Source organism: Heteronotia binoei, chromosome 7 (assembly GCF_032191835.1).
Source record: "Heteronotia binoei isolate CCM8104 ecotype False Entrance Well chromosome 7, APGP_CSIRO_Hbin_v1, whole genome shotgun sequence".
Classification (NCBI taxonomy): domain Eukaryota; kingdom Metazoa; phylum Chordata; class Lepidosauria; order Squamata; family Gekkonidae; genus Heteronotia; species Heteronotia binoei.
Genome location: NC_083229.1, coordinates 45,959,694 through 45,977,454, shown reverse-complemented (window position 1 = coordinate 45,977,454; position 17,761 = coordinate 45,959,694). Strand labels below are relative to the sequence as shown.

General features: G+C 42.9%; 1 protein-coding gene across 1 annotated transcript in view; it reads right to left on the bottom strand.

Moving 5' to 3' along the window:
• Positions 1–6,108: 6,108 nt before the first annotated feature.
• CNGB3 (cyclic nucleotide gated channel subunit beta 3) overlaps positions 6,109–17,761 on the bottom strand; it is a 107,932-nt gene continuing 96,279 nt past the window's right edge. Inside the window, exons 15-17 of the mRNA XM_060244331.1 lie at positions 13,062–13,208; positions 10,873–11,041; positions 6,109–6,489 (exon numbers count right to left, since the gene is read on the bottom strand). Of these exons, the coding sequence (XP_060100314.1) occupies positions 6,115–6,489; positions 10,873–11,041; positions 13,062–13,208 (691 nt within the window). The 3' untranslated portion in view covers positions 6,109–6,114. The remainder of the gene's footprint in view (positions 6,490–10,872; positions 11,042–13,061; positions 13,209–17,761) is intronic.

Sequence of the window (17,761 nt, the reverse complement as noted above, 5' to 3'; positions counted from 1 at the left end):
ATGAAAGTTTAAAGGTTGTGTTTTGTTTTGCTTTTTTACACAAAAGGATTAAAAGCTTAAAAAGTGCTTGCTGGGGTGTGCATTTGGCTAAATTGGAGCTGAAAAAAAAATATCCAGAAAATACCTTATCAGTATTTTTCACATATTGGTTCAGCTGGATAAATATTTCAGTTACTGTTTGACTATCTGAACTAGTCAAGCCCCCCAAATCCCCAAAAATGTTTGGGATTTTGGGGATCGCCTGATAGTTGGACTTAAAGGGCATTTAAAGAGATCTCTCTCTCTCTCTCTCTCGGCTTGACTTCGTGAACGAAGATTTAAGAAGGGTGCAGTAGTCCACGTCTGCTGCAGACTCGCTGGTGGCTGACAAGACCAATGCGGGACAGGCAGATCCGGCCACAGTGGCTGCAGGGAAAAGTCTGATTTGGGGTTGGTGCTGTAGCAGTGCGATTCTTCCTCAATCTCCTTTTGTCCTCAAGACCAGCTATGCGTGCGTTCTCAAAGGAAGAGACAGCCTGGTGGATGGTGTGCCTCCATGCTTTGCGATCTGAGGCTAGGTCAGACCACTGGTGATGGTTGATGCGACAGGTGCCAAGGGATTTCTTCAAGGAGTCCTTGTACCTCTTAAAGGGCCTTGTACCTGGACTTAAAGGGCATTTAAAGAGATCACCATCTTTTTAAATGCCTTCTCCAAGTTGTGTGACTCTGCAGCAAGTGAACTTCAGCTTTTAAAGGGCTTGCAGTACCTTTAATACACTTTAAGTCTGACTGTCCCTTTAATTGTCTTTTCTCCCTTTATTGAAAGTAAAGGAGGATGGGGGCACCTCCTTTGGGGGCCCACAGAATTGAATCCCCTGGTCTAATCTTTTTGAGACTTGTGTGGTTTTTTTGAGGAGAAACACCAGCAGCGAAGCTGCAAATTTGGTGCCTCTACCTCAAAAACAGCCCCCCAGGGCCCCAGATATCCCCGGATTGAGAGTCTCCATTATACCTTATGGGGACCATTGACTGTAATGGTCCTCATAGCATATAATGTCACTTTAAAATATTTCCAAAATCTGACTACTATGCTGGTATTGGGATTCAGGAATATCAGAAAATAGAAATGTTTTTCAGGTTCAATACTAAGTTTTTTGCACACCGCTAGTGCTTGCTTTTTCACCATTCGGGAAATTGCTCCTGAGATGCTGCTGTGTCTTAAAGTTGTAGGAAAGCGGAAGGCATCCTGAACAGAAAACCCGCATGAGGGACCATAGTTCCATTGTAAAGTATATGGACAGCTTCTGCCAGTCGTAAACAGTTAGTGGGTAAAATGGAACAAGGTTTTGGCTTGGTTTAAGCCTGAGCAGAGTTTGGCAGTGGAAAGTGCCAGCATGATGAAGTTGACTTATGGTGACCCTGTAGAGTTTTCAAGGTATAAGATGTTTAGAGGTGGTTTTCCATTGCCTGCATCTGCACAGCAACCCTGCAATTTCTTGTAGGTCTCCCAGTTCCCTTAGCAAACGGGAGATAAGTGCAACATGCTAGAGGAGCAACCAACGGAGGCCCTGGCACTACTTCTCTAACCCATGCTGCTAGTAGGTGGGTCTCTTGAGGCAAGTCCTGGCTTGCAGCAATGCCAGTACCACCTAAGGACTCAGCTTATTCTCAGTCACTAGTGAGGAAGACAATTGGTACAGTTTATGTCCATCACCTCTTGGAACCATACTACCAGGGGCTGAAACTTAGCCATGCTCTAGACTGCGTCACTGGGCCAGTGGATCCATAAAGGAGAATAAAATTTCAGAACCCCTGCTTTAAGGCATAGCTTGCATTTCTTGAAAAACCATAAAGGTGAATAGCAATCCCAGAAGGTGATTTTTATCAGTTAACTGCAGTTAGGTGGAAGGATTACCCTCTCTTCACCACAGCAGATTCAAAGTAAGCATTTCCACAGTTTCTGTTAAATATTAAATAAAGTGGTGGTAGACTTAATCACAAATCTCTAACATAAAGTTTAGTTTGCCCTGTTATTGGGGGTGGGTGGAGGGTGAGGGTAGGGCCAGATTTTTTTTCTCCTGTTTTATCTTGCTATACCATCTAGTTTTTCAATCTGGATTACTTGGTAATAGTTAACAAAATGATGTTGAAGCTGAGTGTATTGGATGAACTTGCAGAGTCTAGAGACTGCTAGGCCTGCAGTCTCCATGGTAATAAGGAAGTCAGAGGACCACACATTGATTTCAAATGGTTTATACAGACCTGTGGTTGTTTTTTTCCAACACATCCAGTCCTCAAATATGAACACATAAATAATGTTTACTTACATTTTTACTGATAACATGTGAAACAGAATTATATGCATGTGTCAATGCAACTGGGAACCAGCAAGTACAATATTGCCTAATGTGTTGGATATTTGTACTATGGTTTATATTATTTTTACTTTGGTTTTTATTTGTGGCATGTCTACCACTTCTCCAGAAGACCTCCAAGTGGCTTCATATGGTTCTAAGTGGTCCAAGCCACATGAGTCTTGACTTGATTACTTTTTTCAATAGATCTAATTGCATGCTCTTGTGTCAATCTGCTGACTTGTGTTTGTGTGGGGGTGATTTTTACTAAACAAACAAACAAAACCTCCCCAAGTGGTAAGTTTTCAATTTCCTCGTAAACTATTCTTGAGGGTCCCCCCCTCCAGCAGGAGCAGCATATCAAAGGGGGTTGGGGGCTGCTACAGGTGGTGGTGGGGAAATCAATGAAAAACCCACCATGCCCATGAAAATCTAGGAGGGATTAATGCCTATATCTCTAAATTGTCTTATCTATCAGGCCAAGTTTAGAAATAAATTTCAAAATCACAAAATAGTGTATGAATGCATACATATGGAGGTTTTCTTTAAACACCTAACATTGTCTAAATATATTTAATTCATAAGGATGAATGTGCCTGGAAAAAAGGTTTTAATGTTGTATTTGTGTTCAGCACTAGAAAGTGAAAGACTTTATAGGCAGAAGATCAGCCACCTCAAGCAACTCTTTGAAGAGACAGCATATAAATCTTTTAAATAATTTGCATAAAGAAGTTTGGAGCATTTCAAATTGTGGATATATAGATGTGCTCAGGTAAGTAAAGATTATACTACTTGGCAAAATTATCTGAAGTTTTCAGGGACCCTGATCTATGTCACAATAATTCCAGTTCCTTTGACTGTTTAAGTGATGACTTTGTAGCCTGCTTGTCTCAAGATCATTTATTTATACCCCACTTTTTCCCTAGTGGGGACCCAAATTTACTTAAAATTGTTCATCTCTCTTTCATTTTGTCCTTACAACAGCCTTGGGAGGTGGGTTAGGTGCAGGGCCAGCCCCAGGCTTTTTGGTGCCCTAGGCAAGGCACCCCACCCCACTGGCCTCTCGCTCTGCTAACTGCCCACCCAATGGTGGCTCCTCATCCCCCGGCTGCTGCTGCTGCTTCCGCACTGGTAAGGGAGTCAAATGGGGCTGGGCAGGCAGAGCCACCTGCTGTGCATTCCACTCCCCCCCTGGTTGGGAAAGACAAAGTCCCAAGGAGCAGTGGTGCTTCAAGAGTGGTTCTGGACAAGGACACACTGGCTGGGCAGCTCTTCGGGGTCTGAAGAGGCAGGGAGCCTGTGCCAGAGAAGGCACAGCCAGCAAGCCCTTCTCCCACATGGGTGAGTCAGGGGTGCTCATCTGCCCATGTTCTGGAAGGTGCCCCCCAGCTCGACGGCACCTGCTCTGGCAGGCCAGTGGGCAGGTGGGTGACTCACTGGCTGAGGCTACTGCAGCTGCTGACAGCCCAGAGGAGAAGGCAGCAGCTGCCTAGCAGAAGCAGCAGCAGTGTGGTGGGCAGAAGGAAGTGGTGTGAGCATGGCTGGTGGGGTAGGCAGGCGCCCTTTGTTTCCACAGCACAACAGGCCTGGTGGCAATAAGGCTGGCTCCCTCCAGCTGGCTGCTGCCATCACACCTTTCCCATCCCCCCACCACTGCAACTAATGAGGGGGGCACTCAATTTGGGGCCCCGAGGACTGCTGCCCTAGGCAAAGGCCTAAGGTTTCCCAGCAGGTGTGCCGGCTCTGGTTAGGTGGAGACTGACTGCCCTAAGGTAATCTAGTGAGCTTTCATGGCAGAATGTGGATTTAATCCATGGTGTCTGACATTGTTCATAACAAGGGGGTACAGATATGCATCTTGTATATTTTTTTGATATGACATGTATGTCTATGTTTTGTGGCCATAGTACTGCTGGCTCCTGTACTATCTTCTCCACCAATTAAGATCCTTTTCCCAAGCCCTTTTCTCTTTGTGCCTATCTGCAATGGTAAGGCTGATAGCAGCCAGAGATGGTTTTTCTATGGTACTGCCTCATATTTGGAAATCCCTCCTCCTTAAGGCTTGGCTTCTTACTCTCCTTTTGGCATCACGCCAAACCTTTTTCTTTACTCAGGTTTAACTAAGTGGTTCTTTTTTATATATGGTTTATTGCCTACTCTTGCCTGAGGGCTGTTTTAGAAATTTTAGTTCAGTAGCTGAATGTTGCTTTATGCTGTTTTAATGCCCTTGGTTGTGTTTATTACTTGCTTTATTGTTGATAATTATTATATTATGGTTTTTATTATTTAATGTTTTTACTTATTTAATATTTTACCATTTAATAACTACTTAATGTTTTAAATTGCTACTTTATTGTGACATGATGTAAGCTCCCCTGAGTCCACTTGTGGGGTAGGGTGGGATATAAGATGCAGTAAATACATAAATAAATTTATTTTATTGTTTTAACTTTGTGAGCTACCGCAAGTAGGTCTCTGCAGTGGTGGATAGACATTTTCTAAATAAATAGGTTGTTGTTGTTTTTACTGTTTATCATTTTGTCCTACTCTTTTTTTATGCTGGTGTTCCCAATTTGTTTCATTCATTCTATTTTTACACAATTCGCATACAAATAACATTTAAAATTATAGGAAAAATCTGGTACAGTGAAACAAGAACAGTGCTAAAATAAAGATTTGTGTGTTTGAGGAAAGGGGAAAAAAGGGGAAAGAGAAAAAATCAAAATATACTTTTGAACTGAACAAGGACATATGTGAAATTCAATGGCATCTTGAGTTTTGGGGAAAGGAGAAATGAACAGATCTACTCTAATCAGAAGATGATTATAGAAAGCTAGTACAGAAGAATATGTAAGCTTTTTTGGGTCCCCAACTGGAGAGAAAGGCAGGGAATAAATGAAATAAATGAGTATGTAATACCTATCAGAGAGACTCATGAGAAAAAGCTGTATGACAAAAACAGCAACAGCAAAACCATTAGTTAATGCAGGCATAAAACAAATCTTTAGGACTGAAATACAATGTAACCTTGAGACTTTAAACAAATGTATGAATATTTTTGATTTAGTTAATGCAGTTCCATCAGTATACACGGTACAGAAACAGGTTCCTTCCCCATTCAAAGTACACTATTTAAATATTGTATCTTCAGGACCCAGAAGACAGAGATTCTCCTGGAAATAAGGCTGCAGCAGACCACAACCCACTCATGCAGTTTTCATCAGTATCCTGTAGATGATCAGAACTGGGTATATTCTGTTCTTAAAGCAAATAAAAATCCCACACTAAGACGTTGATTTCTGCAGTAGAAACAAATATTCTGCATTTTTGCATGATTGCTTCTCCTAATTGTGGGGTGATATGCAGTGCTTATGTCCACCCTTGAAAATATTTGCCAGCTTTTCTAGCTGTGAAAGAGCTGCTGATATCCAGGTGGGGGCCAGGAGATCTTTCAGAATTACAACTGATCTCCAGAATAAAGAAATCATTTCCCCTAGAGAAAATGACTGCATTGGAGGGTGGACTGTACAGCATTCTTCTGCCCCACTGAAGTTCTTCCCCAAACCCTGCTCTCTCCAGTCTCTATAACCAAATTTGCAGGAATGTCCCAAACTGGAGTTGGCAACCCTTAGCTTTGAAGGTTTCTCAGGAAGTCAAATGTACTTTCAAACGTTTGAGCTAGAAGTGTGCTTTAACCCGCCCCCCCTCAAATTTTGAGTAAGCTGAATAGTGGTTTCACTAGCTACAGCCCTGAGTATAAGCCCCTTGCAAGATCTGTTGTTTAATCTTGCTGCTTTTTCTTCTCTTTGACTTCAACTGTAAGAATCTCTCCCTCTCCAATAGTGGTTGAAGGACTCATAGTAATGATCAGGGACTCATCAGTGATTCCTCTGAGCAAAGGTGACTTTGGAGTTGATGAGCCTTCTGGCTTGACTTGTGCATCATCCTTGGGAACATCTGCTGCATCATCTTCTAGCTTGGGACAGAGTGCAGCTTCTTCCCTTTCTTCTTGTTCTTTTCCTTCTCTTTCTTTTTGTTCTTTTTCTTCTCTTTCTTTTTGTTCTTTTTGTTCTCTTTCTTTTTCTTCTGCTTCTTCTCTTTCTTTTTGTAATTTTTCTTCCCTTTCCTTTTCTTCTTCTTTCCGTTTTTCTTCTTCCTGAAACAAAAATAATTAAATATTAAGATACCGTTTCCTTTTATTTTACTTCTTTTTCCTCTTCTTGCTTGTTCTTCCTCTTCCTTCTTCTCCTGAAACAGAAACAATTCAATGCAATTCAATAATGATGCCTGTTTGGTGTGGTGGTTAAGTGTGCGGACTCTTATCTGGGAGAGCAGGGTTTGATTCCCCACTCCTCCACTTACAGCTGCTGGAATGGCCTTGGGTTAGCCATAGCTATCTCAGGAGTTGTCCATGAAAGGGCAGCTGATGTGAGAGCGTCTCAGACCCACCCACCTCACAGGGTGTCTGTTGAGGGGGAAGAATATAGGCGATTGTAAGTCGCTCTGAGTCTCTGATTTAGAGAGAAGGGTGGGGTATAAATCTGCAGTCATCTTCTTCTGTGGAGAAATCAAGGCCTCAGAGCTCTGAATACAGAATGGTTGCCAGGCATGGCCTGACAACTGGCAGGAGATGAGGGAGCTGAGAACTTAAAGATAGGAGATGGTGATCAATGCTATGCACAACTTCTGGTGTAACTGGGAAGTGATGTCATCCCACGTGGGGATGTTCTAACATTTGCACAAAACTTTGTGGTTTAGCCATAGAGTTTAGGGTGAATGCTAGAGTGTCACCCTATGTGATGATGTCACTTCCAAGTCAGGCCAAAAGCTGCATCATTGTGTCAGGGATGCCAATTATGACCCCATTTCACTGGCCAATTTCATCCCCACTGCCTAGTTGAGCAGTAGCAGGTAGCAATTGAAGGGGCAGGAGATCTCCCATCAAGCAGGACAAGGGCATACCTAGATCATGGTAAAAAAGGATGATGCAACTTACCAAGCACAGCCAATAAGCAACTCAGTCATTGCAATTTGGCATGGACATTGTAATGGAGTCTCAAGTTCTGCTGATATTTATGGAAGTTGCACAAAAAAAAATTCAAAATACGTCAGACACTAATTTCTCACTGAAAAGGCCCCCAAGGGATAAATCAAGGCATTACAACATCATGAAATCCATTAGTTCATTAGTGGTCGCTATATGCTGTGGTTCCCACCAGTGTATTTCCTGATGCCCATACATTTCTTCCCCAAAGCATCTCTTCCCTGCTGTAAAAGGCCAATCCTAGCTTTTCTCCACCTCAATGGACCCAGAAGAAATCATAAGAAGCTTCACTTTGGACATGCAGGTCACATCTATTCAGAAATAGGTGCCTTCATAGATGGATATTTAGTTAGAACCTTCCATCATTTTCTGTGTTTCCTCCTGAAAGCTGTTTTGTGATTAGGTTCACACTGTAGCCATTTTGAGATGTTGTCTCCTGTGGCTTCTCAGCATTCAATAGTGCCCACAAGCTAAACAATTCCTTCTCTAGTGCTTTTATAGAATTATGGTGGGCGAGAGTCCTACTTAAAAACTGGTTGGGTATTGGCTAACAGTCTGACTGGAGTAATGTGGCTCTATAGCAAAGTGTATTTCATATGCCATGTAATTTTGTACTATTATCCCATATAATAATAGTAGACAAAAAGGCTGTTTCTTTATCATCTGTTAGGGTTGCCAGCCTCCAGATGGGGCCTGGGGATCTCCTGCTTTTACAACTGATTTCCAGCTGATAAAGATCAGCTCCCGTGGAGAAAACGGCTGCTTTGAAGGGTGGACTAAATGGCATTGTACCATGCTGAGGCCCTCCCCCCCCCCTCAAACTCTGCCCTCTCCTGGCTCCACCCCAAAAGTCTCCAGGTATTTTCCAACACAGACCTGGCAATCCTATTCTGACAGTGGTAAACCAGATGACTCCAAGAAGCTCACAAATAGCAGGGCTATAGCCCATTACTATTAAATGAGGTATATGGCCTTTGTTTCTACTTAGCAATCATGGCTGACAGATATAGATAGATCTCTGTAGAGAGCCAGTTTGGTGTAATGGTTAAGTGCATGGACTATTATCTGGGAGAATCGGGTTTGATTCCCCACTCCTCCACTTGCAGCTGCTGGAATGGCCATGGGTTAGCCATAGCTATCTTGGAGCTGTCCTTGAAAGGGCAGCTTCTGGGAGAGCTCTCTCAGCCCCACCTACTTCACAGGGTGTCTGTTGTGGGGGAAGAAGATAAAGATTGTAAGCCACTCTGAGTCTCTGATTCAGAGAGAAGGGCTGTGTATAAATCTGCAATTCTTTTACTTCTTCTCGCCTTCTGTAAAGGCAATCTCCGTATCTTAGGAAAAGTGAATTTGGTAAATTATTTGTTGTATTTGTAATTGTATGACAAAATTGTTTTCTGTGGCCCCAGAATGTAGGACCAGGACCAATGGGTTGAAATTAAATCAAATGACTTTCCGGCTCAACATTAGGAAGAACTTCCTGACTGTTAGAGTGATTCTTCAGTGAAACAGGCTTCCTCAGGAGGTGGTGGGCTCTCCTTCTTTGGAGGTTTTTAAACAGAGACTAGATGGCCATCTGACAGCAATGAAGATCCTGTGAATTTAGGGGGAGGTATTTGTGAGTTTCCTGCATTGTGCAGGGGCCTGGACTAGATGACCCTGGAGGTCCCTTCCAATTCTATGATTCTATGAAATGTTTTCTTTTGTCTGTCTTGAATCTACTATCAATCCATTCTAATAGGTGACTGTAGCATGAAGAGGGTGGATCTCTATGCCATTCATGAAGCTTATACTCTGCTTTTGTCTGCCTCAAGAAATATCAAAACAGTTTACAATTGCCTTCCTTTCCTTTCCCCACAGCAGACACCCTGTGAGGTTAGGTGGAGCTGAGAGCGTTCTGAGATAAGTGTGATTGACCCAAAGTCACCCAGCAGGCTTAATGTGCAGCAATGGGGAATCAAACCCAGTTCTCCAGATTAGAGTCTGCTGCTTTTAACCACTACACCATACGAGCTCTTGTGATTTTCTTAGACTAGAACTGAAGCACTAAACTGGCCAAGTATCTTTGGGAAGTATCACTGAAAAGAAATGGAACTACTCACTGGGTTGAGCACTACTGATTGCCACTGGTTCATGTTGTTTTGTTGCTGTTGTAGAGATAGACCAATAGCAACTATGGGGCTGACTTAAAAGAAATCATACTTGTTTCTGCATCAATATGGCCTTTAATTTTTATTCTCATATTTATTTATTTATGTTAATTTGTATTCCGCCCTTTCCCGCAAGTGGGCTTAGGGCGGATAATAACAAAAATTAAAACAATTAAAAACTACAAGCTAAAACCATAAAATGCAATAAAACAACACATATGTCACAGGCGGTGGTTTCCATTGGGCGCATTCTATATATCAGTACAGCAGCTTCGTCATTGTATCTATTGTACATTTCACACTACTGGTGAAACATCTAGGGGTATCTATGCCTACTCAGACATTTCTTTTTGAGCTGGACTACTTGAAAAATAAAATCTATAACCACAACAACAGAAAGCAACATAAATTTTTGTAGATATTTGAATGCAACAATAGTGGTAGGCATTTAAGCTGTGCAAAAGAAATTAAAAGAATGTCTTACCTCAATTTTCACCCCCCCCATCTTTTTAGTTGATCTATGTCGCTGTCCCTCATTGTGAAAAAATGTGTGAACTGCCTTATCCGACTTTAAAGATATGTTTATTGTTACTGCTATTCCATATTTTGGTATTTAATGTTTTTGTGATATGGTTTTATATTTTAGTTGATGTTGGAACTTAGCCCCCCTGACAGTCTCCTGAGAACTGATGAGTAACATTTTAAAAAATTATTATCCATATATACACCTCCTATTAAGCTGTACCACACAGTATTTCATTGCCCTTCTATCTATTTACAGGACTGAAGTTACTTATTATTGGCTGGCCATTGACTTTGAAGAAGAAGAAGAGATTGAATTTATATCCCACGCTGTGAAAGTTTCATCCACACATCAGAATCTGGTCAAGGGCAATTTGTTTGCTGTAGGACTGCATAAAGAAAAAGTCTTCTGTTTGTTTTCTTTTCTAAGAAAAATTGTTTTGTTTTCAGTATTGAGGAGATTGGATTTATACCCTGCCTTCACTTGACTCAGCTTTCCATCCTTCCGAGGTCGGTAAAATGAATACCCAGCTTGCTAGGGGTAAAGCATAAATGACTGGGCAATGGCAAACCATCCTGTAAAAAGTCTGCCATGAAAACGTCATGATGAAAGAGCTCTAACAGAAACTGCTCTGTGAGAACTTGTGGCTGACTCATGGTCACATCAGTATTTGCATATGGAGAGGTGGGAAATCAAACCTGGTTCTCCCAGATAAGAGTCTGCGCACTTACCTACTACAGCAAGCTGGCTCTCCCTCAGGTCCTGTTCATCTGTTTCCCACTCTAAATTTTTCTCTACATTTACTGAATTGGTATGTACCTGCACATCTTGGTCTCTCTTCATCTTGATAAGCATGGCAAGGCCACTTCGTCCTTTCCCCCCAAGCAATGCTTTGAACATCTTTGGTGTTTCTTGGTATTTTTTTACGAGCATGGCAAAACCTTTTACAGCTTCTGGTGGTCCTGCAGGCTTCCCCTTCTGCCTCAAGAGCATTCTAGATCACAAGAACAGAAAGGGGGTGGTGGGAAACTAGGCACTTGGAGAAGTGTTAAAACTTCCAGAGCTCACACACCTTGTTTTAAGAGTTCTTTCTACCTCTGTTAACCTGAGACCTGCTTTCCAGTCAGACACAACCTTTCCTGCTACTTGTTGGGGATCAGCCCTGAGACCCTTTCAAATGAATGCTGGGCCTGGATCTTAGCCTCTGTTTCTATGAGGAATGACCTCATGGTGCCTTGATAATGTACAGTAAATTCATTTTCTGTCCCAAGTCACTAGGGTTTAGTTCACTAGGACAGACTTGCTTATCCAGTCAGGCTTTCTCCTTTGAATTCAAAACAACAACTAACTTATAAAATGTTAGTTAATAGCTGTTCAAATTAAGAGGATATATTACAATTCCTTTTAGAAGGGTTATTGCATAACAGGGATAGATTGATGCAGCTGAATTCATTCTGGAAATAAACTGGAAAAACAAAATCCATTTCCTGGTTGTCTATCATTTAAAAAAAAAATAAAAATAATCCAGACTATGTCTACATCAGGCTGTTGAAACTGACTCCTGAAAATATGTAGCAGTTGCTTTGCCCATTGAAGCAGAACAGTCTTGTTGAAGCAATGGAAATGCATTGATAGGTCTTATTTTTGGAATCCAATAGTGCTTCTACCTCAGGAGAATGAAAGCTATCCAGGTATTTTAACTCCTGAAGGATGGGCACTGAAGATGTTCTGGTGTACAAATTTTAAACATCAGAAGAAGTCTGTAAAGTTGGATAATCTAGCAAAAGTCATGTAATCACCCTTTGTTATAAAATATATCCTATCCAATTTAGGGTCCCCAACAGTGTTCTCTCTAAGCTGAGTTAGCATGAGCTAGCTCGCAGATTTTTAGCCTTCAGCTCACACATTTTTGTCTTAGCTCAGGAAGGATGACCCCAGAGCACAATAATTTATGCAGTAGCTCACAACTTTAATATCAGGAGCTTACAACTTTAATACCAGTAGTTCACAAAGCAGAGTTTTTGCTCAAAAAACTCTGCAGCTTAGAGGGAACATTGATCCCCAAGGCTGCAGACCAAGCCTCAGATTCAGCAGAAGCTCACAGGAGCACAGCTCCTCCTCCCCACCTTGTCCATTGAATAGTAGGTGCAGCTGCATAACAATCCCTGGATGAGCTCTACCACCTATTTTTCTACAAAGCAACCCCTGCTGCAGACAATCAAAAACATTCAAACAAACTTAAAAATACGCGCACCTATAACAGTGAGGGAATACCAAACAAACATTTTCACCGGCAGAAGACAATAGAATTTACATCTTCCTTTATATATAATGCTAGACTAGTTATGAATTATGTATCTAAATACTAGAATTTGAGAAATACATGCTGTGATATAGGGATAATATGCCATGTTATTTGTGCATTTATTTGTTTAAAACTATATTTACTGGCATGTCCTCAATGTTAGGGAATTCTGTTTGAAATTCTATTTATCTCAAACAGTGCAATGGATCACTGGATCAAATAATATTTGAGAGGCATTTATATGTAAAAGCAAAAAAACATATTTATTTTTACAGGGAAAGGGTACTGGGAAGTGAAAATAACAAACACTATAGAACAACACGCTTACACTGGAAGATCATGTGCTTAATGGAGGCTACTTCCTCCTTCTTGACCTCTCTGATGGAACAAAGGAAGTCACCTGACTAACTGACCAAACTGATAAAACAGGTTTTCCTGCTTCTAGACCTTGATTGACAGCAGTCAGTATCTTTTTCCTAGGTCATGCAGACAATTGGGAATCAAGCACAGTGTTAACCCTATAATGACTGGAACTTTAGAACATTGCAAAGGACATACAGAACAGATATATATTTCCAACACTCAACTATCCCTCCTTTAACATTACTGTGTAGCCCAATTCAGCAATAAGCATATAAATATCAGAAACAAACTCTCTTTCTTTACACACAAGGAGAGGTTATGAAGCCAGAAAAGTAGATAAACTTACTTTCCCTTCTTCCTCAAGAGTTTTTCAGAGTCAGGATAGTGCACCATTATTTCACTGAGATCCTTCTTGTCAAGAATGAAAAGGTTGGCAAATCCATGGGCCACCACATTAGCAGTTCGTCTATTTCCTCCTCCAGCTGCTAACAGACTAAAACAAAAATATTTTCCTTAGTTCAAAATTATGAAAGTTGTAGGTGGGTTGTTCTTTATTCAGTTCAGTTAGGTTAACTGGCAATGTATCCCAAGTTGGGTTTTTAGTATCTTAGACCTTTCTATCCTGTTTTCTGTGAATGTGGTACATGTCTATAGCCTGTCTTTCTTCCCAGAGTAGCTTACATCATTCTCCTCCATTTTACCCTCTGTGAAGTAGCTTAGGCTGAGATACTGTGAGTGGCCTAAGATCACCCAATGAGCTTCTATGGCATCAATGAAGATTCAAACCTGGGTCTCCCAGATACTGGTCTGATAGTTGTGTCTTTACCACACTGGATCTCCAGTCATTGAGCATGCTACTTGTAATGTACTTGACTCGTAGACGATTAGAACACAATGTACTTTATTGGCGAGTACATCACAAGAGAGAGATGGCAGGGCCGGATCCCCTCTTATATATATTACCCGGAACAACCCTCCTTCTGGTCAGGTCCTGACCAGTTAAACTTCCCGCCACTGATCATCATAGGCGGCTGCGTTTGTTCCTTCCGGTTGCCACCAGCAGGTGTGCTGTGCTACACTTTCCAGGGATGAAACGCAAGACACAACACTCCTCCCCCCCAGTTCAAGATACATAGTCTTTCAAATAAACGAATCTGGAATCATGGAGTCTGTCGCCGCTGGTTCCTCGCTGAGGGGCGATATCAGCATAGCACTGTCCAGAGCCTGCAGAGGTATCTCCCCCGCTGAAGAGGGCTCTTCTGTTCACGAGGCCGGCAAGGCCAGCACCAGCAGGGTTGCTTCTTGTGGCAATATCACGGTCTCTCCGTTCCCCACTCCCCTGGACCCTGCCGGTTCTTCCAGCAGGGTGCGGTGGCGCAATTGGTCTATGTGTCTGTGGAGGAGCTGCCCCCCCTCTGCCGAAGAAGAAGATATTGGATTTATATCCCGCCCTCCACTCTGAAGAGTCTCAGAGCGGCTCACAATCTCCTTTACCTTCCTCCCTCACAACAGACACCCTGTGAGGTGGGTGGGGCAGGAGAGGGCTCTCACAGCAGCTGCCCTTTCAAGGACAACCTCTGCCAGAGCTATGGCTGACCCAAGGCCATGCTAGCAGGTGCAAGTGGAGGAGTAGGGAATCAAACCCGGTTCTCCCAGATAAGAGTCCACACACTTAACCACTACACCAAACTTGCTCTCCAAGAGACCTCGTATGAGCGGGACCCGTTGACCTGTACCACCCAAGCTGGGATCCAATCCGGCCTGCTTGCAAAGTTCTTCACATAGACTGGATCCCCCAGAAAGAACCCCCTCGTGGACTCCCTGGTCTCGGGAGAGCAGCGGAGGTCCGGGACCCGGTCTAGCCTGGTGGTTAACCTCCTGCCAATGAGCAGCTCTACGGGGCTTATGACGGTGGCAGGGTTGGGGTTGATCCTGTTCCCAAATAGGAAGGTGGACAGGTGGTGATCCCAATCCCCTTGAACTATGCAACCCAGGGCCTCCTTGGTGGTGCGGACCATGGCTCCATGGACCATGACTCCGTGTGCTCCGCTTGGCCATTGGTAGATGGGTGAAAGGGAGCAGACCATATGTGGCAGATTAGGTACTTATTCAGGAGCTCCTGGAACTTCCGGGAGGTAAAAGCAGTATCATTATCCATCACTACGGTTTCAGGGATCCCATGGGTACAAAAAACCCTCTGTAGGGCTCTGACTGCGGCCGTGGTGGAGGTTGAAGCTATGGGAATCACCTCCAGCCACTTCATGTAGGCGTCCACCAGTTTAAAGAATATTTGGCCCTGGGATGGCCTTGCGAAGTCTAGGTGCAGCCAGGACCAAGGCACGCGATTGGACTCCCAGCGGTGGACGGGGGCGCTGGGCGGATCTGGGTGGGACTCTTGGCAGGGCTGGCACTTTTTAACCCACCCCTCTATCTCTTCATCTATCCCCAGCCAGCATACATAACTACGTACCAAGGCGTTCATATGCACTATCCCAGGGTGCATCTCATGCAAGGCTTCGAGCACTTGCTTCTGAAGTGGGGCAGACAGGCTGCTGTGCGTCTGTTTGAAGGCAATCGCCTGTCAGAGCACCTTCGAGAGGGTGATGTCTTTGTCCTCATATGCCAGCAACTTGCAGTGCAGTTTTTCTTGCAGGTGAGACGGGACGGCTGGAGCGCCACGTGGTTTGTCATTGCCGTGATCAGCTGGTTGTAGGTGGCTGCCGCGAGGGTGGTCAGTGAGATTATTTGCTTCATCAGCTGGATGGTTTCCACGCTGCATGAATTTAGGAGCAGCGCCTTCTTCTTTGCCACTTCCTCCATTTTGTGCAGCTCAGTGTAATAGTTGAGCCGGTCCACCCATGACTCCCATAGGTCGGGCTGGGTGGCATTGAATTCCATAGGGTTTGTCATAGAGCAACAGCCATGGTCTTGGTTTTCGCAGAACGTGGGAGCCTTGAGCTCGGTGTGTGGGACTTGTGAGCGGCCGAGCAAAAGGCTGGATGCTCAACAGGATCCCACCTTCGTTGCCAGTGTAATGTACTTGACTTGTAGACAATTAGAACACAACATAGTTTATTGGCAAGTACATCACAAGAGAGAGATGGTGGGGCCGGATGCCCTCTTATATACATTACCTGGAACAACCCTCCTTCAGGTCAGGTCCAATCCTGACCAGTTAAACTTCCCACCATTGATCATCATAAGTGGCTGCATTCGTCCCTTCCGGTTGCAGCCCGCAGGTGCGCTATGCCATACTTTCCAGGGACAAAACATAAGACACAACACTACTGTACATTTATCACTCTGTATTCTTCTCTGTTCCTTGCATGACCTATGGTATTCACTGGAATTCCTTTTAAAATACAGGGGTGGAAGAAAGGGTTAACTTATTGCGAGTCTGTAGAGTTTTCACTTTTAGAGATGAACAGAGGTGGTTTGCCATTGCCTGCCTCTGTATTGCAACCCTGGTGTTTCTTGGTGGTCTCCCATCCAAGTACTAACCAGGGCCAATACTCCTTAGCCTCCAAGACTTGACAAGATCAGGCTAGCCAAGGCCATCCAAGTCAGGGCTCCAAGTGTGGTACTTTTAAGTATTATCTTCAGTTACAAGGGTGCCTTTAGATAGTTGAAACCAGCAATGCAATCTACATGGATTGTGTGCATCCAAAAAAAGACATTGTGCACCAGCCAAAGTTAAGCACATATTCATGCCATTGCTTGCATTGGACTGGATAGTATCCATTTGTATGCCCTGTCCTTAAAGGCAGTTCAGCATTGATAAAACTTCAGAAACTTGCAGAGAAAAACAGAAATGATTGGCTGCCTCATCTCCCGTTCATAGGAGACCATGTTATTCATAGCATGCCAGCTGTGCTTAATTCAGCCTGTACTTCAAGATAATAAACTTTCCTTATTTAAACCTTGGAATGAAATGCTGTAATCCTGTCTGCATGGCTTTTTGTTTTGTTTTTCAGAACTGAAATATAACGATAATGTGGAAAGGGGGATGGAACACATCCACCTGTTTGTGAAGTCATAATGAGCTTTGGATAATATTTTAAGCCACCGAGAGATTAATTAGGTATATGTAGAAGCACAGCATATGTATTTTGCATTAAAACAACCATTTTGTTAATTTAACCTGAACAAGCATGACAGAATCAAAAGCCTGATATATATGTGGACCACAGTAGCAATTCACTATGAGAGCTCCAAATCCAATATGAGCAGCCTGTGGTTGCAGATACTTTTCCATATAAAATCTGGAAATCCATTGATGTATTACAGCGAGTAGCACTGGAGGTAGGCAGGCATACCATGTAGATAAGGTGGTAAGACACTCTTCCACCACCCCTGCTCTCTCTCATGTGATAAGGAACATATCATCTGACCCTTGACCATGAAGAGGAAAAGTTTATACAAGAAGGCCATGTGCAAGATGGATATGTGAATAGAAGTGCATGTGAGAATGGTAAACTGAACATACAGAATCTAAAATCCACTTCAACCTCTGAGTAGAAAGGTAGCTTATAAAAGCTACAAATAATGCCATGTATGCAACTGCCCATATAGTTTCTCTAAGAAGAGGAGGTGGCACTTTGTACCCCCAAGGGCAGATTTCCCATTCCCCACATGTCCTTCCTAGAGGTCAGCAGGTCCCAAGGAACAAAATTTCTTGACAACTTAGTGGAATGCAGCAAGAGGTGCACAATTTCTGCTTTGTAGAGTCTGTGGTGATAGGATAGATGTCACCACATCCACAAAAGTATACAGTATTTTAAATTAAAGAATTTCTACATCTCTACTCCTTACAAATTTTTATTAGGCAGTTTACAATAATAAAAGTATCACAATAAAATAAAATAAAAACATTAGGAAGAGAAAAAATGGGAAACAAAAACTACTTTAAAGGGGTCAAATAAGACCATGAAGAACTAGAAGTAAAAACCAGAACTTTGAATTGTGCCTACAAAGCAGGCTATCAAGACCTTTAAACACCTGCGGGATGTAGCCCCTGTAATTTTTACCTCCTGCTAGTCTAGATGC